Source organism: Orycteropus afer, unplaced genomic scaffold, assembly GCF_000298275.1.
Source record: "Orycteropus afer afer isolate SDZICR_OR568_19922 unplaced genomic scaffold, OryAfe1.0 scaffold00374, whole genome shotgun sequence".
NCBI classification, from domain to species: Eukaryota; Metazoa; Chordata; class Mammalia; order Tubulidentata; family Orycteropodidae; genus Orycteropus; species Orycteropus afer.
Window position 1 is genome coordinate 1208737 of NW_006921961.1, and position 22783 is coordinate 1231519.

The 22783-nt window shown below is 37.9% G+C and overlaps 1 protein-coding gene across 1 annotated transcript in view; it reads left to right on the forward strand.

The window, feature by feature from the left end:
* Window positions 1-22783, forward strand: part of DNAH7 (dynein axonemal heavy chain 7) — a gene marked incomplete at its 5' end in the record, with an annotated part of 302031 nt that overhangs the window by 205923 nt on the left and 73325 nt on the right. The window contains 5 exons of the mRNA XM_007953149.2: window positions 6595-6728; window positions 8253-8588; window positions 14019-14145; window positions 14990-15184; window positions 19447-19539. Of these exons, the coding sequence (XP_007951340.2) occupies window positions 6595-6728; window positions 8253-8588; window positions 14019-14145; window positions 14990-15184; window positions 19447-19539 (885 nt within the window). The remainder of the gene's footprint in view (window positions 1-6594; window positions 6729-8252; window positions 8589-14018; window positions 14146-14989; window positions 15185-19446; window positions 19540-22783) is intronic.

Here is a 22783-nt window from a genome sequence, read left to right on the forward strand (position 1 = left end):
TCTGATGTCCTGACTGCTGTTCCATTGGCGTCGATTGTAGAACCAAGCAATGTGAAGTCTTTGACAACTTCAATCTTTCCTCCATTTATTGTGTTGCTGCTTATAGGTCCAGTTGTGAGGATTTTTATTTTCTTTATAATGAGGTGTAATCCATACTGCAGACTGTATTCTTCAGTTTTCATCAGTAAGTGCTTCAAGTCATCCTCACTTTCAGCAAGCAAAGTTGTGTCATCTGCATATTGCAAGTTGTTAATGATTCTTCCTCCAATCTTGAATGCCACATTCTTCTTCATATAGTGCAACTTCTCGGATTATTTGCTCAGCGTACAGATTGAATAAGTGTGGAGAAAGGATACAATCCTGACACACTCCCTTCTTGATTTTAAACCATGCTGCGTTTCCTTGTTCTGTTTGAATGACAACCTCCTAGCCTATGTACAGGTTCCTCATGAGTACAGTTAAGTGTTCTGGAATTCCCATTCTTCTCTATGTTATCCACAATTTGTTATGGTCCACACAATTAAATGCTTTTGCATAGTCAATAAAACACAAGTAAACATCTTTCTGGTATTCTTTGCTTTGAGCTAAGATCCATTTGACATCCACAGTGATATCCCTTGTTCCACATCCTCTTCTGAATCCACCTCGCACCTCTGGAAGTTCTCTGTCAATATACTGCTACAGCTGTTTTTGAATTATCTTCAGTAAGATTTTTACTTGCATTTGATACTAATGATATCGTTTGATAATTTCCACATTCTGTGGGATCACCTTTCTTTGGAATGGGTACAAATATGGATGTCTTCCAGTAAGTTGGCCAGGTAGCTGTCTTCCAAATCTTTAGGCATAACAAAGTGAGTGTCTCCAGTGGGGCATCCGTTTGTCGAAACATCTCAGTGGGTATTCTGTCAATTGTTTTTGTTGTTGTTATGTGCCATCGAGTCGGTCCTGACTCATAATGACCCTTCCTTGGGTTTCCAAGGCAGTATCACTACAGAAGTAGATTGCCCAACCTTCCTTCTGAGGAGTCGCTGGTGGGTTTGAAGCGCCAGACTTCTGGTTAGCAGTCAAGTGCCCTAGGCACTATGCTACCAGAGCTCCTATTCTGTCAATTACTGGTGCCTTGTTCTATGCCAATTCCTTCAGTTCAGCTTCAACTTCTTCCTTCAGTATCATTGGTTCTTGATCATATATATGCCACCTCTTGAAATGGATGAAGATCTACCAGCTCTTTTTGGTACAGTGACTCTGTGTATTCTCTCCATCTTCTTTTGATGCTTCCTACATCATTCAATATTTTGCCCATAGAATCTTTAAATATTGCAACTCGAGGCTTCAGTTTTTCCCTCAGTTCTTTCAGCTTGAGAAATGCCAAGCATGTTCTTCCCTTTTGGTTTTCTAACTCCAAGTCTTTGCACATTTCATTATAGTAATTGGCTTTGTCTGCTCCAGCTGGTCTTTGAAATCTTCTGTTCAGCTCTTTTATCTTGTCATTTCTTCCTTTTGCTTTGGCTACTCTCAAGGGCAAGCTTCAGAGTCTCTTCCATCATCCACTTTGATTTTTTTTTCTTGTCTTTTTAATGACCTTTTGCTTTCTTCATGGCTGATGTCTTGATGTCATCCCACAATTCTTCTGGTTTTCGGTCATTGGTGTTCAATGCATCAAATCTGTTCTTTAGATGGTCTCTAAATTCAGGAGGGATATATTCAAGATCATATTTTGGCTCTTGTGGACTTATTTTAATTGTCTTCAAGTTGAACTTCTGTATAAGCAGTATTTCCATAAAGATTTATAGGCTTGGAAACCTAATGAGGGGTCACTATGAGTCAGAACTGACTTGATGGCAGTGAGTTTGATTTTTGGAAAAGTGCTTTGCTGTTGTCTTTCTTGTTTCTTCCCTTTGTGTAAATGGTTTCCTGGCCTGGAGCAAACATTCTCAACCTGGCTGCACATTAGACTCACAAGAAAAAATAAAAAACCGAACTCACTGCCATCGAGTCAATTCTGAGTCATAGCGACCCCCTTTGGATTTCCGAGACAGTACATCTTTATAGAAGGAGATTGCCTGGTCTTCCGAGAATCATAAGAGGAGAGTTTAAAAATTCTAGTGCCCAAATCCCACTGCAGACAACTTACATCTGGGTCTCTGGGGATGGAACACAGACATCAATTCTTTTTAAACCCCCAGGTGATTCTAAAATGCAGCCAAGGTTGAGACTTTCTAGTCTAGACTGAGTGATATCTGGTGGTGCAGTGGTTGAAGCAACCCGCTGGTAAACAAAACGTCAGCAGTTCAAATCCACCAGCAGTTCTGCAGGAGAAAAATGAACCAGTTCCACTCTGTCGAATCGGGTCACTGTTAGTTGGCCTCAACGCTGCAGCAGTGGGTTTGGTTTGAGTTTGACCTAGAATGTTGCCACCTCCTTTCTCTTGACTAATTGCTGATTACCTGTAAAGTTCAGCTCAGGTGTTCTTTGTTTGGGAAGTGTAATAGTGGAAAAGAGAGCCCAGATTCAAATGAGTTCAATTGAGACACTTTTATTAAGCCTTAGATAGGAAAAAGACAGTCACCCAGGAAACCATCAGCATACACACAGCTAAATGGAGTTCACAAAATCACAGACATGGGGCTAATTGCAAACGAAGGGGAATCATCACAAAATCATAATTGGTGGCAGATTGGTTCACCATTGTTACAGGTGGGACTATGTGTCGAGAAGCAGGGAAAAGACCATGATTGGGATACATATGTAACTGAAGATTAAAAAGAGTTACAGGATTGGTTCTGGGGCTTGACTACCCAGCTAGGTGGTGGTCCAGATATGACTCAGGACCATGCAGCCCAAGTCAGAGCTGCAACGTGGCTACCAAACAATACTAGAACTCCAATTAATTTAAATTAGCAAAGGAAACGCTCAGGCAAGTTCTCTTGTTCTTTGTGTGAGCATAATGTACTTTCAAGCATCCTCTTCCTGAGGGCAAACTATTCCTCCTTAAGTTTGTCCTGAAACTTGTCTATGCACAGCCACAGTGCTGAAGGTCAGAAAGAACTCAGGTCAAGACTCCAAATGGAGTTATGGATCCCACTGTAGACCACAACCTTCCACCAACCCAAGTGCTTTAGAATTCAATTTCTAATACAGAAGCCCTCTTTGACCTCTGGCCTGAGGTAGATTACCTTTGTCTGTGCTCCTAGAGCATCCTGTGTTTACAATGATCAGAGTCCTTAACCCACTGGGTGTTGTGTGTACTCTTGTTACAGAAAAGGATCAGAGATTTCTGGTTGGACTCAAAGGATTCTTGCCTATCTCTACTAAGAATAGTCAAAGACAGCAAAAAGTTTCTCAAGCAGCTTCCTTTGTTTTGACTTGGCGAGTAAAAATGGAGAGTGCGTGGGCTAAAGAGCTGCTAAGCAACTGCCTTCCTGAAGGGGGTGGCTTTAGGGTTTTGCAGGTTTCAGGGAAGTAGGGAAGTTATACATATACATAGTTTTGTGGGAGGTGTCATGCCTTATTCATAAGGGGTGGCATTATAGCTTAGCACGGAAGTGGCCGATGGAGCCCTTACTTCTGAAATGGGTTCATGTAGTACCAATAATGTAGTTCCAGTGATTTTTGGTTCCTTAGCATGAATTTTAATGCTCTGGATTCAGTGAGAGGGCAAAGTTGTTCTTTCTATGCATGTTCCGGTGTCTGGCTGGGTCCAGTTGAGAAGTTATGGCTGAAAGGTGTCTGTAAGCAGGAGGGTCAGCAGGAAGTGGGGTGGGGGTATTTCTAGTTTGACTGATTAGGGTTTATTGCTCATGGAGCCCTTACGTCCCATCCTGAGGAGTGATAAGAGGTTTTCTCTCTAGCTTAACTGGCCTCAAAGATAAAATAGTTTTATAAACTAGCTGGCATCACTTCTGTTTCCCCAACTAGACTAAAATTCCTTAAAGGCAGAGGCCAGAGAGTATCTTATTCATCTTCGTAGTGCATATGTAGTGCAACTATGAGCCTGACTCATAGTTGATAGTCTTTCATATGAAATACGTTGTGGAATAATTACCAAAAGCTTAAGATTTTAGGAAACAAATAGCAGAAAGCAACTCCATGAACAGGGAACATTGACATTCTGATTCTTTATATGATGTTTGTAGGGAGCATCTACTTGGTGTCAGTCACTACACCCATGACATCAAATAAGACATGATCCCTATGCTAAAGTTATTTACACTTTAGTCTAAGAGAGAGGAGTAAACTCATGATTACGTACAATGTAATGTGTACTATGAAGAAGTTAGCACTCCTATGAAGAGTTACTAGAAGAAACCAGAGCAGGGTGAGTAGCACATTGACTGGAATGTTGTCCAAGAGAAGATGACAGTGAATCTGCACATTGAAAAATGAATAGGAGTTGACCGGTGGATAGTAAGGGGAAGATCATCCATCTGAAATGTGTGTAGGCATTTCTTAGCCAGATCTATATGGGAATCCACAATGACTTTAGTTTAGCTAAAGTGAAAAGCGCATGAAAGGGATGTTAACTGTTAGGGAAATGATACTCAAGACAAAGGTGCAGATCTTAACAAAACACAGGGCAGATCAAATGCAAAATAGATTAAGAAGCAAAATGGTGTCACAAAGTAAACAGAGGAGACAACTTGAGAAAAGATTTTGAAATTCAGCCAAATCAAGGGTTTATTGGCTGACAGGTTCATTGGTGACCAGAGCAAGCAAGTTTCTGTGGGTTTTTTTGCTGTGTGAGGAGGTGCAGATGGGGGCAGATTGTACAGGGCTGGCTAATGAAATGAAGTGGAGACCGAAATTATGTTTGGAAGAAAATCAGTGAGTATAATTGCAAAGACACAGAGAGAGTTCCAGAGCTTGAAGGGACTGTTTGTTGTTGCTTTTTAAAAGGAGAGACCTAAGCATGTTTACCAGGAGATAAGGAATTCTAAGCTGTAGGCAACAGAGAGGACCTGCTTGCAAGAGCCAATAGATACCTGGATGAAGCAAGTGTTAGCAGATAGCATCTTGATGGACACCACTGAAATGTAAATTCCTTAATTCACAATAGTGACTGATTATCATATTGTAAAAACACATTGCTCATGACAAGTAATTACAGGGTGTTCTTTTCTCTTTTATCTCACTTTGTAAGATTCCTTTGCTTTTGACATGTTATTGTTTTTGTTATGTGCCATAGACCAACTCATACCCACCCCTCCTTGGATTTCCCAGGCAATATCACTACAGAAATAGATTGCCCAACCTTCCTTCTGAGGAGTGGCTGGTGTGGTTTGAACCGCCAGCCTTCTGGTTAGCAATCAAGTGCCTTAGGCATATGCTACCAGAGCTCCCTTTGACATGCTAGGGTTCTTAAAATGTCAATCAACGAATCTGGCCAATTCGATGTGATTCTAATCAATTTTGGTTTTAATGAGTTGTCAGAAATTTGGCCAGTTTGAAATGAGAATAAATTGATCACCAAACAAAACCCTTTAAGTAATACATTAAGTATTACATTTCAGTCTGTGAAAAATTATGTTGTTATTTTGTTATTGTGTGCCATTGAATGAACCCTGATTCATAGTGAGTGGCCCAGTATAGCAGAGTAGAACTGTCACATGGTTACCTAGTCTGAGGATTCTTAATCCAATTGTTGTGCTTGCGTGTATATTTAATCATGTTGTTGTTAGCTGCCATTGAATTGGCCCCAACTCCTGGCAACCCAGGGACAACAGAATTGGACCTTTGTGAGCCACAGGGTTTTCCTTGGCTGTTTGGAAGTAGATTGCCAGGACTTTCTTCCTCGTCTGTCTTAGTCTAGAAGCTCCACTGAGATCTGTTCACCGTGGTAGTAACCTACAGGCCTCCACTGACAGACAGTTAGGGACTGAGCATGAGGAACATTGTTTGGAAATCAAACCCTGGTCTTCGGCATGGAAGGCAAGAATCATAGCAGTGAACCATCACTGCCCTCATATGTTTAATCATACTCAAGTCTCAATGCTGTCGAGTTGGAGCAGACTCATAGTGACCCCTCCTTGGGTTTCCGAGGCAGTATCACTATGGAAGTAGATTGCCCAACCTTCCTTCCGAGGATTAAATTCTACTTTTCATATATAAAGAGTCCTGGTGGTGTAATTGTTAAGGTATTTGGCTGCTAACCAAAATGTCAATGGTCCAAATCCACCAGCTGTTCTGTGGAAGAAAGATGAGGTAGTCTACTTCTGTAAAGATTTACAGCCTTGGAAACCCAGTGGAGCTTGCTATAAGTCAGAATTGACTAGATGGCAGTGAGTTTGGTTTTGTTTTTTGTTTTTTTCCATATATGTGCCAACTGGTCTATTTTAGGGAACTCTGGTAGTGTAATGCCTAAGGCACTTGATGCTAACCAGAAGGCTGGTGGTTCAAACCCACAAGCCACTCCTTGGAAGGAAGATGGGGAAATCTACTTCAGTAGTGATACTGCTTCAGAAACCCAAGGAGGGGTCGCTATGAGTCGGGTCCGACTTGACGGCACACAACAACAACAGTCTATTTTAAGATCAGAACTTGAAAGCTTTTTCAATGGAAATACCAATGCAATATTTTTTTCCCCACCTATAGGTAACACTGTTGAACTTCATGATAACTTCTGAAGGAATGCAAGATCAGCTTCTGGGAATTGTGGTGGCAAGAGAAAGACCAGACCTTGAAGAAGAAAAGCAAGCTTTGATATTACAAGGAGCAGAAAACAAAAGGTTTTAAACGTTATTAAACATAGAACTGAGGAGCTCTGGTAGAGTAGTGCCTAAGGCACTTGACTGTTAACCAGAAGGCTGGTGGTTCAAACCCACCAGCCACTCCTCAGAAGAAAGGTTGGGCAATTATTTCTGTAGTGATACTGCCCCTGAAACCCAAGGAGGGGTCGCTTTGAGCTGGGTCCAACTCCATGGCACATAACAACAACAATAACATAGAATTCTTCTTCCTTGTTTCAAGATTACTTAATAGATTTTATAGGTACACTGAATGGGAAATTTTAGAAAGAAAGTATTAAGCATTACAATGCTTCTGTGTTAATTTAAGGCATTCTGGTGGCATTGTGGTTAAAGCATTTGGCTGCTAACCAAAGGTTAGCAGTTTGAACCCACCAGCTTCTCTGCCAGAGAAAGATGAGATAGTCTGCTTCTATAAAGATTTACAGAAATCTGTGGGGCAGTTCTACTCTGTCCTATAGGATTGCTGTGAGTCAGAATTGACTTGTGGCCGTGGGTTTAGTTTGGTTTATTTATGTTAAATTGTTTTTGTTGTTTTGTGCCATGGAGTCGGACCCGACTCATAGCAACCCTTCCTTGGGTTTCTGAGGCGGTATCACTATGGAAGTAGATTGCCCAACCTTCCTTCTGAGGAGTGGCTGGAGGATTTGAACCACCAGCCTTCCGGTTAGTAGTCAAGTGCCTCAGGTACTATGGTACCAGAGCTCCCTATGTTAAATTAGGAAACCTTATTACAGTGAAAAGGAGCCCTGGTTGGACAGTGGTTAAAGTGCTCTCTGCTAACCAAAAGGTCAGTAGTTTGAACCCACCAGCAGCTCCATGGGAGAAAGATGTAGCAGTCTGCTTCTGTAAAGACTTTTGGAAACCCTATAGGCCACTTCTGCTCTGTCCTGTGAGTCACTATGAGTCGCAATTGACTCCACGGCAGTGGGAGGGTATTCCAGGGTATATTTTTACATTTGAATTCTTAGGCACTGCAAGAACTAAAAGACTAGTCAAAGTCAGGGCAATGTGTTTTCACCTATTCAACAAAGTGTTGGCATAAAACTTTTAGTGTTCATTATGTAACTGAGGTCACCTGTTTTCACTGAAACACAGTGTGAATGAGAATGTTGCATCCCATTTTCTGTCCCTAATACCTATCTATAATGTCATAGGTAGAAAGGGTAAAGCTTTGTAAGTCATGCAAAATTTCATAAAATAAATGGAGTGATACTTTTTGTTCCTTCTGGGATGAGATACTTGATGGCAGAATAGATTGGCTTATCATTTTTCTCCAGTTACCACATAAATGATCATTAAGAAGAGAACTGGAGCAGAAAGGATAGTCTTTGTGACATTTTGCAGGATAAGAAATTAATTATACAACATCATCATTATGGATACTTGTCACAAAGTGATGCATTTCTTTAGATTACAAGCTCTTTGTTTCTTACAAAAGAACATATCTGTGAAGTAGTTTTCAATAATTTCTTTTGCTTCTGAGAAAATTGTGTTTTATTTCAGGCAGTTAAAAGAAATAGAAGACAAGATTTTAGAAGTTCTTTCCTCTTCAGAAGGCAATATATTGGAAGATGAAACTGCTATTAAGATATTATCTTCCTCCAAGGCTTTGGCTGATGAGATTTCTCAAAAGCAGGAAGTGGCCGAGGAAACAGAGAAAAAGATTGATGCCACTCGCTTGGGCTATCGTCCCATCTCCATCCATTCCACCATCCTGTTTTTTTCTATTGCTGATCTGGCTAACATTGAGCCGATGTACCAGTATTCACTGACCTGGTTTATTAACCTTTTCATCCTGTCTATTGAAAATTCAGAGAAATCAGACATTTTAGCAAAAAGGTATGTAAAAGAAATACTAATTACTAATTATTGCATGAAAATCAGAGAGTAATTAGCAGATTTCATTGTTGTTTGCAATGATGCAAACGTCACAGCCACTTGGCTAAACTGAACTTGATTAATCATTGTACCAGAAATATATTAGAGGGTTAGAAATTGGACAGATGTGTCCAAATTTAGTCTGCCAAGAAATTGTTTACAGAGATATAGGGCTATTATGTAATTCTAGAAAAACTAAGTATTTGTATCTGTTTATCGTTTGTAAAATGTACAAATGATTGAAGGTGTGATAAAGAGTAGTTAATAACCCCCAAAAGATATGAGGTTCACCCTCTATGAGCTTTCATTCCAAAAGTTACAAAGTCACATTTTGATACACACATATATAAAATGGGTCAAGTCATAGGAATAAAAAACTGGTGTTTTGTGTGTGTGTGTGTGTTGGGGGGGGGGTAATCACAGCTTCTGTGTTATCACTAATTACATAAAATACCTTGTTTTATTGTTGACTGTTACAATAAGTAATGGAATTAGGACCATATGTAATACCAAATCTTATCAGACAATAAAATTCCATTTAATTTTTAATCAGTGAAATAATTTTCTTACATTGGTATTAAAGCATATTTTTAATAGGGTCTAACATGCAATTACTTTTTTGAATCACTTTAGTCACCTTAATCATAAACAATGATTTGAATTATTTACCATAAAGGAAACACCACATTTTGTTTAAATTGCATACAAATCTCACATTTGGATTAAAAGATTTGATTTTCTTTACACTGGAAGGGACAGTTATGAAGAGAAATATGTCATGTATATGAATGGGAGCTCTGGTAGCATAGTACCTAAGGCACCTGACTGCTAACCAGAAGGCTGATGGTTCAAGCCCACCAGCCACTCCTCGGAAGGAAGATGGGGCAATCTACTTCCGTAGTGATACTGCCTCGGAAACCCAAGGAGGGGTCACTATGAGTCTGGTCCGACTCTACGGCACATAACAATAGCAACAACATGCAATTACTTCTAACAGAGAAAATAATTAATTGCAGCCTTTGCCCTTTATAACCTGACTGATAAATATAAAACTAGATACTTCAGTTTTTTGACCATTCATAGCTATAAGAGAAACTCAATTGAATACTTATCACTCACATTAAGAATTATTTTATAGAAATCCAAAATTCTTATCTCACTGGAATTGGAATTGAATTCTTTCACTTGTCATGGCAGAGGTCTGAAATTTTAAATATTCTTTGAGCAAATTTTTTGTTTCTGCCATTCATTATTTTCTAAGCTTGTGATATGAGATGAATAAAGGCATCGTGTTGAAGGTTTTGTGTTGACAGACAATTTTTCAGATTCCCACCCATGAGAAATAGAGGGAGGAAGGGAGAGAAGGAGATAGTATCTCTCCGGGAAAAAAATACATGATGACAGAATTTAAAGTTCTTTCTGATATCATGATATTTGCAGATACTCAGGTTATTTTGTCTTTTCTCCTCATTCTGAAATTGTCAAGTTTAGCAAGGCTTACTGAAAGAAAGCAAACAAAATTTTAAGTGACCTTTCTTAGAAAACATTCCTGGCGTTGCATTCTAGGTTAGTTATCTGAATATGCCTGTCTGGTTTTCACTCTACATTCCAAGTTTTCTGAGCACCAAGATTTGTTTTTTATTTATTTATTTTTCTAGCATTTAGCACAATGCTTATCACATTGTCGCCACATAGTCAGTGATCTTCTTGTCACTGCAGTTCTTCGTTTTCACCTGGGTTAAAACAGTCACCACCAGAATGTTAATCATTTTAACTAATTTAAAATCAAGGTTTTATTTGCTGGAGTTCAGGGAAGAAAATTGCTTTGCTTTACTTCTTAAAGACAAATATTCTTACCAGATTAAAAATTTAGAACACTTTTTTGCTTTTAAAATAATTATTGGTCCTGTATTATCTCTTCTTATTTCAAAGTAGGACTCATTCATATACATGACATATTTTTCTTCATAACTGTCCCTTCCAGTGTAAAGAAAATCAAATCTTTTAATCTAAATGTGAGATTTGTATGCAATTTAAACAAAATGTGGTGTTTCCTCTATGGTAAATAATTCAAATCATTGTCTATGATTAAAGTGACTAAAGTGATCCAAAAAAGTATCATTTTAGAACTTAAAAGCAAATAGAAAAAATTAATTTTCGAATGTTTATTGAAGCATTACTACATAGAAATGTGCAGAAACCAGTATTATTTGCTAAAATTATGAAGTTCTACTAAATGTGCACACTCATGTAATTAGCACCCAGCCCAAGACTCAGAATATCATCAACAACTTAAAAGGCCCCATTCATTCCTAGTCATTAAACTCCCCTCACCCTGAGCAGGGTCGTCACTGTCCTGACTGACGCCACCATAGATTTGTTTGCCTGTTTCAGAACTTCATATAAATGGAATCATACAGGATATACTGTTGTGCCCAGCTTCTTGCACTCAAAGTTATGTTTGTAAAATTCATTCACATTGTTGTGTATAGTATAGTAGTTTGTTCATTCTCATTGCTGAATGGTATTCCAGTGTGTGAATATGCCACAAATTACTAAAGTGTTCCACTGTTGAGGACATTTAGGTAGTTTCCAGTTTGAGGCTATTGTGAATCATGCTGCCTTGAACACTCTGGGATATGGTTTTTTGGCAAAGATAGTCATACGGATTTCTGGTGGGTATATGTCTAGGAATGAAATTGATGGTTATAAACTATGCAAATATGTTTTAGTAGATCCTACCAAATAGTGTTCCAAAAAAGCTGTACCAAGAGAGAATCGATTACCCAGTCTATTTTGGTAAAATAAGAGTTTTTGATTAAGTAAGCCCACTTCCAAATCAGAAATTAAAGCAAGAATGAGCTCCCATAGAAATCCTTTGTTTATCTGCCAATCACTGATAAACATCAAACAACTGGTTGAACTGTAAATTGTTCCCAAAATAGAAAGAATGTGACTATTAACACCAGCCCACCAAATTGTTTTATAGCCTTAAAATTGTTAACATTATCCCTTATCTAGTTTTACTCAGAGAAATAAAATTCTATTGGTCTGTATTATGACTGGTATACTATGAAATGGGAGCTCTGGTAGCATAGTGCCTAAGGCACTTGACTGCTAACCAGGAGGTTGGCGGTTCAAACCCACCAGCCACTCCTCGGAAGGAAAGTTGGGCAATCTACTTCCATAGTGATACCACCTTGGAAACCCAAGAAGGGGTCTCTATGAGTTGGGGCCGACTTGACGGCACATAACAACAACAACAATACTATGAAATAACCATAATAATTTATGTCCTGTATAAATTGTAAAATGTTTAGTATATATTAGGACTTATTGTAGCAAAATAAATAGCAGTGACAAATAAATACATAAGCAAAAATCTAACTAGGATATAGCTTTGTTACAAGGACCAAACTGAAATCTATCTGGTTGTATGTACATAGTACCTACATGTTAGTATACTTATCCACAAACACACATCTCATTTTCCTTTCACTTGTATCAAGATCCCTTTGTCCCGTTTAATTAAATACACTTCTGAAACATAATTTTTAGTAGCTATACAATATGGGGCAATTTACTTCTGTAGTGATTCTGCCTCGGAAACCCAAGGAGGGGTCGCTATGAGTCGGGTCCGACTTGACAGTACATAACAACAACAACAACATGCAATATACCATGTTAGGAATATATCATTTTTCTCATTGTTAAGGCTTGTAAGTAGTGTCTTGCTTTTGCTATTCTAAATAATGCTGCAATAAATATAAATGTCCACATTCTTGTTTATTTCCTTAGGCTAGAACCCATAATCAAGGCAAAAAGTGTCTACTTCTTTCAGACTTTTCATACAAATCTTTCCCCTGGAAAGCTGTTCAAATGTACATCTTCATTGACAGGACATGAATGGTCTCTTACCACTATATCACTTGCCAGCACTGAAAATGATAGCGCTCGTCTTTTTCACTGTAATAAATTATTAAAGTATCATGTTTTAATCTGCATTTCTATCCTTCATGAGATTGCATTTGAATTTCTAATATGATTGACCCTTGTAATTTTCTCTTCAAGCTTATTATCTACAATAGTAGATTTGCCTTAAAGTGCAGAAACTTTTATTCTGGGAACACCAAATATGGGTCACCCTGTACTGTATTGTTGGAGTGAGACATATTAATTGTCATGCGTGAAAAGGCCACTTATTATCATAACAAAAGGAAAAAGAATTGCATGGTTATTTTAAATCTGCAAAGAATTCAACTGTATTTCAGCAACTGGTTTCAAGGCCGTCCCTACCAAGCCTTTTTTCAGCATTCCCAACTAGAAATAAGATACATCAATTTGCTGTAATTTCCTCTATGAGAAAGCTGGCAAGGAATAAAATAGTCAGGAAAGAGGAAAGTAAGGAAAAATAGGGAGGAAAAGTGAGGTAGGGTGATCCATAATCGAAGATATTACTCTTCAAATAGCCAATATAGGATTGTACGGGTAGATTTTTTTTCTTTGTAAATACATTAAGAAACAACAATTTGTTGTTTGTATAATTTACTCAATTATAATCTACTATGCTATTTCTTTTCCTTCAGATAAATTAACCTGCTTAGAGAGTTTGGGCCGTTAATTCATATCAATTCTTAGCTCTCTAAAATTGTTTTCAGCCAACAGTTTATTTCTATTACAACTACTAGAAACTATATAATAACAATATTTCTTGAAGTTTAATTTCAATGATAATATATTCTTTGATGGCAAAATTAAGTGATACTTAAAGTGCTTTATTCATTGGTTAAAAATTACTGTGACCGCAGATGACACACATTAGCAGTTACTGGAAAATCACTAGGTAGAAATATTGTGATTATTCATATTTCCCTGTTTTGTCTAAGTGGTAGCTAAAAATGTAGTTATGTAAATTTTGTGATTTCTCCAGCTTTTATGAATTTATGAGCAGTGTAACACAGTACTAACCTGATGTTAATTTAGTAAAAGAGGAGGTAATTTTAGTCTGCTTACTTAAGTGATCTATAATATAAAACATTTAGTACTTTTGGAAAACATTTTACCCCCAAGAAATGCTTTATAGTTAAAAATAGTCCACCATCTTTTAATCCAGCAGATGAATATAACATACACTGACATGTTCCCCAAAGGAAAATGAAGTTTTTTTTAAAAATCAGTCGACAGTAAAATGCAATTCTGCTCAAGTGTTTCTGTGTTGTGTAGCTCTCAAATTGATGCACCCAGTTAATGAGGATTCTTGATTGTTTGTGGGGTAATTGACCAGAAAGTTTATTAGAAGAACATACTCTAAATGGTTTGTAATAGCTTAAGAGAATTTTCTTTAAAGTATTCTGCATTTGTATTCCTGCATTTTTCCTTCTGTTGTCTTAGGCTTCAGATTCTCAAGGACCACTTTACCTATTCCCTCTATGTCAATGTTTGCCGGTCACTCTTTGAAAAGGATAAGCTGCTGTTTTCCTTTTGTCTAACTGTCAATCTGCTGATACATGATCATGCGGTCAGTACTGTTCTCTTTTGTAGGAGAAAAAAAAATCATGATATTGATGTTGATTTATTAATTTGCCTACTTAACATAGGTTGTAAGTGGTGGTGTTGTTGTTGTTATATGCTGTCGAGTCGTCTCTGACTCGTGGCGACCCCTCCTTGGGTTTCCAAGGCCGTATCTCTATAGAAGTAGATTGCCCAATCTTCCTTCCAAGGAGTGGCTGGTGGGTTTGAACTGCCAACCTTCTGGTTAGCTGTCAAGTGCCTTAGGCATTATGCCACCAGAGTTCCCAGGATGTAAGTAGTTAAATTATTATTACAGTTAAGACAAAACTTCACAAATAGGCTTTGAATTTCACAGAGGTGAAAATAAGCAGATTCATTATGTTATTGTTACTTACAATTTTATGTTTTAGTTTAAATTAGCTTCTACTAGTTTCACACACATGCACATATAAACTTACCAAATAATACTGATATATATTTATACTAATAGTATAAGTGGAAATATTTTTCAGAACTTGTGCAAGTTAGTCACATCTAACCATTTGGACTTAACAGTATCTTCCATATATCTTTTTTTTTTTTTTTTTAATCTATTCACATAAAATATAGGAACAATTTTTAGGAGAGAAGAGGTGTTATGAAAAGTCACTGATTTACATACTATGTGCCTAAAATTTATTGATTTCATATGTATTGGTTGTATTCTATAGGAGTAAAGACATTATTCTTGCATTTCTTGCAACAGTTTTATAGCACTACCTCATTATTTATGGAAAACAACTGAAATTGTGACAGATTGATGACTTTGGCTTCTTAATTTCTGACTCTTCTTGCCGTGTTGTTTTCAAAAGATTAATACAGCTGAGTGGAGATTTCTGCTAACTGGTGGCATTGGGCTGGATAATCCTCACACCAACCCTTGTACATGGCTTCCTCAAAAATCTTGGGATGAAATATGTCGACTAGATGATTTGCCTGCTTTCAAAACCATTCGCCGAGAGTTTTTGCACCTGAAGGATGGGTGGAAAAAAGTATATGATAGCTTGGTATGTTTTTAGCCCTCTTTCTTATTCCAAAGCTTTCAAATAGAGAAAATAATGTTCAGTCAATTTATGCTTAATGAAACCAAATTTAGATAAGTTTCAAACAAGTGATGAGATGTTAAAGTAGGTTTTTATATTATACCCACCTTCCTCCTACATCAGTTCCATTTAAACTTCCATTCAAACTCCTTGAAATGTGTGGAGATATAAAAAAGCAGCATGGTCCTTTAAAATATCCCTTTTTAAAAAAAAATTGTAATTTTTAATTGTAATTTAATTGAAAGTTTACATAGCAAATTGGGTTCCATTCAAAAATTCATGAACATTTTGTTTTGTGACCTTGATTGCAGCCCCTACAAGGTGGTGGCACTCTTCCCACTTCCTATGGTTGTCATTCCCTTTTGTGCCTTCCCATCCCTTCCTGCCTTCTAGCTTTACCACTGGGCGAGTGCTGCCCTTTCCATCTCATCATTTAACGCTCCAGTAACTGCTTGCCTCCCTTGTGCTGTTTTTCACCTTTAGGCCTGTCCATTGTTTGACTGGCAGTTGAGCCATGGAGTGAGTTCAGTTCCAGGCTTGAAGAGTATCTAAGGGCCATAGTCCCGGGAGTGTCACCAGTCTCTACCCAGGCTAATAAACTTAGTCTTCTTTATGGCTTGGGATTTCTTATGCTTTTTTCTCCCACTCTGTCTGGGACACCCTATTGTAATCCTTTTCAGAGCAGTCAGCAGTGGTAGCTGGACACCCTCTATTTCTTCTGGTCTCAGGCTCATGGACGCTGGGGTTCATGTGGTCCATTAATTCTTTGGACTAATTTTTCCTAGTGTCTTTGATTTTCTTCACTCTTCTTTTTTCTCTGGATGAGGAGAGACCAATAGTTGCACCTCAGATGACCACTCAAAAGCTTTTAAGACCCCTGACACTACTCACCAAAATAGAATGTAGAACATTCTTTTGTGTGTCTTTGTGGACTATGTTATGCCAGTTGACCTTAGTGTCCTCTAAATTATGGTCCTGAACCCCCAGGCCCAACAACTCATACCCTCAAGGTATTCAGTTATGACTAAGAAGTTTTCATAACTTTCCCCCTGTATACTGTACTGTATTCATGGATATGTATGTAGCACATATAAATACATATATAGAAATATCCTCTGTCAAACTTCTGTGTATTCATGGATGTAGTCCCATTTGCCTTCCCACCCCTGTTCAGCTTACACTTCTATCTATGTATACACTCAGAGATTATTGTTGTTACTGTTTTGTAGGACTGTGTATGTAATAGTATTTACCTTTGTTTCCTTTAACTTTTCTGCTTCTCCCAGTGTCTTCCTTTGCCTTGATCATTTTGTGCTGACCTCCTCCTTACTGTACTTTGCCTTTCCCTTCACCCAAGTTAATGTCTACCATCTAGTTCATGGTTTGCACTTCCTTCCTCTCCCATCCCTGGTAACTTTCAGAGAAGGTTTCTCTCTGTGTATAGACCTTTTCTTGACTTTTTACAGTAGTGGTCTCATACAATATTTGGCCCTTTCTAAAAGAGTCATTATATTCAGCATAATATCCTCCATGTTCATCCATGTTATGAGGTTGTTTCTGATTCATGATTATTCTTTAATGTTGCATAATATTCCATGGTGTGTATGTACCATGATCTGTTTATCTATTCATCTGTTGATGAGCATTTTGGTTGTTTCCATCTTTTTCCCACTGTTAATAGTGCTTTGATGAACATGGGTGTGCATATATCTGTTCAGGTCATGGCTCCTGTTCTCTAGGATATAATCCTACTAGTGAGATTGCTGGATCATATGGTATTTCTATTTCCAACTTTCTAAGCAAGCTCCATACCACTTTCTGCAGTGGTTGTACTATTTTACAGTCCAACCAGCAGTGTATGAGGGTTCTAATCTCTCCACATTCTTGCCAACATTTCTTGTTTTCTATTTTTTTTATGTTGCTATTAATGCTGGGGTAAGATGGTATCTCATTGTTGTTTTGATTTGCATTTCTCTAATGGTTAATGATCATGGGCATTTCTTCACATGTTTGTTGGCTGTCTGAATATCTTTTTTTTTTTTTTTGCAATTTGTGGTAGTTCAGTTTGTGTATCAACTTGGCTGGGCCTGACTGAGTGGCTGGGCAGCTGGATGTAGTATCCCCATTATGAGACTGGAAATCAACTCCATGGTGGAATCTGCTGTGAGCAGCTGCCTTAGGGAATGTGGTCTGTTTCCTGTATATTAGCAGAAGCCTTGGGAAATGGTCTCTAGCCTATGGGTACGCATGGTACGCTTGGACCCTGCATATAGCCATGTCGTTGTTCAGCAGCCTGCCATGTTCTGCTGACCTGGGGACTTAAAATGGACTTAAATTAATGGCCTACTGTGTTGTTTGGGACTGTGCCTTTTTACTTGTCAACTTTGGGCTTCTCAGTCTCAGCAGCAAGCAGCTGTCTGAGTGAAGAAACACCTCTAGCTCCAGTGGGCCAGGAGCAGGAGACAGAGCTGGACCCCAAGGCTAAGGGGCTTTCACCCAGCCCCTAGAGCCTGGCACTTTGAACTTGGACTTAAAGCCTCCAAACTGTAAGATAATAAACTCCTGTTTGTTAAGGCCATCCCATTTGTGGTGTATTTGTGTCAGAGGTGTACTAGGTAACCAGAACACAATTATAGGAGAAGATTTTATTGCACCACATTCAAGAATTGCACCGATATAATGGACAAGAAATAAGTGAGGGTATAGAAGCATAGAATAATAGAGTCAATAAACTAGGTTTTATGTGTATGTGTGTATATATACAGCTGAATGTCGTCTTTGAAGAAGTACCTGTTCATTTCCTCTGCCCATTTTTAAACTGGATTGTTTTGTCTTTTGCTATTGAGATATTGACATTTTTTATACATCTTAGAGATTATTCCCTGTCCAATGTATCATTGCCATAAAAATTTTATTATCAATTTAGATTCTGGAAATCATAACAGTAGATGAGTTAAAATTTACAAAACAACTATTGTTTACATTTTATGAATGCAAGATACAAGCTAATAAATGTGCCAATTAGGGGAAAACAAAAATTAATACTTTTAAAATCATTTTCATCTTGCTAACTTAAGAATAATATTATTGACACATACCATGATATTCACAGTTTCCTTTCTGGAATATATAGCAGTTGTTGCCTTACTGAGTTTTTCTTTAGTGTAAGGCTAATATTTTGCCAAATCCCAGTTAATTTTTTTATTCCTTTGTTTCTGCTCTCCTGATGGAAAAATCTCATTGATTAAGGGTAGGGTTGCAGGGCATATTATGGTAAGTGCTGTCAGTAGTAAGTTGGACACTTGTAAAAAGCTGAATTGGTAAAAGTTGTGTGATACATATATTTACTAAAATGACACACACACAAAAAGAGTAACTGCTGAGGCTGCTTATACATAACCAACATCCTCATGGGATGTGGCTCCTTCATTTGGATATTGAGGGTCATGGTTTCATGAGACATCCTAGTGAACTGGCCTAATAATATCTTTAGTGTTTCTGTTCTACCTCCCAGTTCTTTGAGTAGTGCCTGGGGTCTTAAAAGCTTACAAACAACAACCCAAGGCACAACAGAGCAATGCTGGAGCAACAGAGGAAGACAGAAAGTCAGGAAAAGGAGGAGGCTATGAAATGTGCAGCTAATTCCTCCATGAACAACTGCCTCCTTTGCTGGGAGACCAGAAGAACCGGATGGTGCCCAGCTGTTATTACTGAGCATTTTGATCAAAGATTCTATAGAAGAATCGATCAAAAAGGGGAAAATGCAGAACAGAATTTCAAATTCTCAAAGACTCCAGACTTTCTAGATCCATAGAGGCCTGATGAACCCCTTGAAACTATTATGATGAGATAATCTTTAAACATTAAATTAAAAATATCCCCTGAAATCTTAACACCAAACAATTTAGCATAACTAGTAAAGTATATCTGCCTTGAGCATCATGTTCTTTGAAGAACTCTCTATATGGGATCAAATGGACAGCACCTCAGAAGATTGTTTGGGAACCTTAGGTGTCAGTGAGTTTATGTGAATGGGAGAGGAGCAACTCAGAAAAGGAGGGTAAGGATGATTGTACAACTCCATGTGGAAACTTTTGAATTGGTGTGTGTTTTTGCTACTTATATTCTCAACAACAGCAACAAAAATACATTTGATTTTAAAATACAATATTTTCTTTAGAAATAATCTTCAAAATAACATTGAACTGTATCTACTGTAATTTTAGGAACCACATCATGAGAGTTTCCCTGACATTTGGGAAGAGAAAGCAAATGAGTTTCAAAGGATGCTTATCATTCGTTGCTTGAGGCCAGACAAGGTAAATGTGGGCTTGGAAAGCAGCTCAGTGATTCTAATCCCTCTTCTCTCCACAGTTCAGCCAAAGGTGTATTTTTATGCAATCACGTGGGAGGTGCAGAAAACTGGGGAAAGGGCCCCATTTCCTTCTAATGCAGCCATTTCGCAAAAACTTCTATATTTATTAAAACCATACCAAATTGGAAACTGAACAGATTATATTTTACAGTTTTATTTATTTTATGACTCCTTTGAAAATTTTATGATTCCTAAGATTTTCACAATCGACTCCTTTACATGTTGTAGGCTCATTTTTATTCTTATTATTCAGGTGAAATTAGGCAGTGGCATTAATTATCAGGTTGACGTTCTGGCTCCTCCATTGCTGTCCTTATATATAGTTCTTTGTTGCCTTTAGAAAACAAGTAAAATATTGTTTTTAAAAAGTTCATCATGATTGACTACAATACAAAGAAAATATCAGTGCAATTACTTTTAGCCTCTTTAAGTAATATATTACAGAATCAATGATTCAGCCAACCTGTCACATCAGCAAGTTTCAATACTGACTTGTATTATATTCTACAATAAAAAATACTCACTTAAAATTATTGACTCATATCCCCAGAGATATCTACATACTGTGAAAAATGTAGGCATTAAGTATGCTGGAAAAAAAATCCCATTGTTACTACTCCATATAACATTGTACATGATTGTTTCAAAACTTATTCATACTTGGAGTGGTTAAGGACAATAAGACAATAACCCCATCCTAACCAAAAAAAAGCAGAACTTAGATAGTGAAAACAGTATTTTATTTTAATTTGTTTATAGACATCAGTGATAATATGAGATCAAGACATGATTTCCCCTGTAAGCCATGATCTGTTCATTGAATACATATAATTCTTGACTGGGCAGTGTGCTCTGAGCTGGGGCTGGCCACAGTAGGCACAGTGCCTACTGTACCAGAACTATATATTCATACTAGTACTATATAGATTTCATCTTTGTCACCAATCATGACTATAATCTATATACCCACCAGGTAAATCAGCAATTGATTGATCTCTAGGTGCAGTATATTTTATTTGTCAGCACAATATTTTTTTTTGTCTGTCTTCTTCTCTTTTCACTCTGTCCTCAAAATCAATCTCACTCGATACTAAGAAGCCACATATGCCAGGCTCTCTACTGCTGTAGTATGGAAAAATGTAAAAGATGCTGATGAAATCAATAGTAGCAAAAACTGAGATGAATTTGCACTTTCTTTTAGGATTTAACTGTTTATATAGTATTTAGTTGACAAAAGGAACATATCAAATGGATAAATACTAAGATGTGGAGTGTTTTGAGTGCACTTACAAAATGAAGAGCTTCTTGTCACATTTCTATCCTTCTGAGCTATAAACAAAAACAACTTAATCAATAAGAAATTTGCCAAATATAAGTTAATATGTTTCTCTGACCTCAGATGAACACTATAGGAATTTGCAAGAAATAGAAAAACATAATAATAGAAGGCTAAAAACTCCTTTCCTGCCTTCCAAAAGTTGGTTGCCTCAGTGAGTCTAATTTTTGTTACTGACAGATTTTATTTTATAAGCCTAATGCAGGCATAATCGGATTGCAGTAGCAAGCTCAATTCTATTTTCTTGCAAACCAAACAGCTAGTATGCTTTATTTACCTCAGGAGTTACAGTTCAACCTTGGGGATAAGCAAGTTTTGTTCCGCTTAACCCTGAACAGTGAAACCCTGAAATTTGTCTTTACTCACCTTCGGGTGAACAACCCTAACTTGATCCTCCAGTGCTAACAAACAGAAGGATCCTTTGCCACGTCAGCTATGTTTGCATTGCACAGTGGTTGACACCAGCTTGAACTACCCACAAAAAGGGGCTGCTTGTAACTCAAAGTTAACTAAAAGTAAAACTGTGCACTTAACATCTCTGTGCTTGTCTTGTGTTTATGTATGTGCTATGGAGGCATGCTGCATTAAGCCAGCCTCAGGCCCAGCAGAAGGCAGGAGTTTGTGTGCGTGGAGGCAGGCCGTGGTAAGCCAGCCTCAGGAGCAGGGGAGGGTGGGTGTTTGCATGCTGGAGGCAGAACGGGTAAGTGAGCAGGCCAAGGGAGACACCAGGAAATGAGGAGAGCAGTTTGGAACAGCTAAGAGAGACAAACTTGTCTGTCAGTTTGTTATGTTGTGGTGGCTTGAGTGTCGCTGTGAGGCTGGAGGCTATGCCACCAGTGTTTCAAATGTCAGCAGTATTAAGCTTGGTGGACAGGTTTCAGCAGAGCTTCCAGACTAAGACAGACTCAGAAGAAGGCAGAGGCATCCACTTCTCGAAGAATTGGCCAGTAAAAACCTTATGAATAGTGATGAAACACTACCTGATGTCCTGATATATTACTGGGAAGCTTTATGAATAGCCCTGAAACAGTATACAGTATAGTGAAGAAGATGAGCTCCTCAGGTTGGAAGTCACTCAAAATATGTTTGGAGAAGAGCTGCCTCCACAGAGTAGAGCTGACCTTAATGATGTGAATAGAGTAAAGCTTTTGGGACACCCATTTGCTGATGTGGCACATCTCAAGATGAGAAGAAACAGCTGCAAATATCCACTAATAATCGGAACATGGAATGTACAAGTATGAGTTGCAAAATATGGCCTTGATGATAGAAATGACGTTGGAGATCACATGATAGAATTTTGCAAGACCAATGACTTACTCATTTCAAATACCCTTTTAAACAACACAAATGGCAGCTATACATGTGGACTTCACTGGATGTAATACACAGGAGTCAGACTGACTGCATCTGTGGCAAGAGGCAATGAGAACCTCAATATCTTCAGCAAAAACAGGGTTGATTGTGGAACAGACCATGAACTGCTTATATGCAAGTTCAAGCTGAAGCTGAAGACAATTAAAAGAAGTCCATGAGAGCCAAAATATGACCTTGGTTATATCTAAATTTAGAGGCCATCTAAAGAATAGATTTGATGCATTGAACACCAATGACCGAAAACCAGAGAATTGTGGGATAACATCAAGACTATCATCTATGAAGAAAGGAAAGGTCGTTAAAAAGACAGAAAAGGAAGAAAAGACCAAAATGGATGTCAGAAGAGACTCTGAAACTTGCTGTTGAGCAGAGAGTAGCTAAAGCAAATGGAACAGTTGACAGGATAAAAGAGCTGAACAGAAGATTTCAAGGTGTAGTTTGCGAAGACAAAGTCAGTTATTATACTGAATGTGCA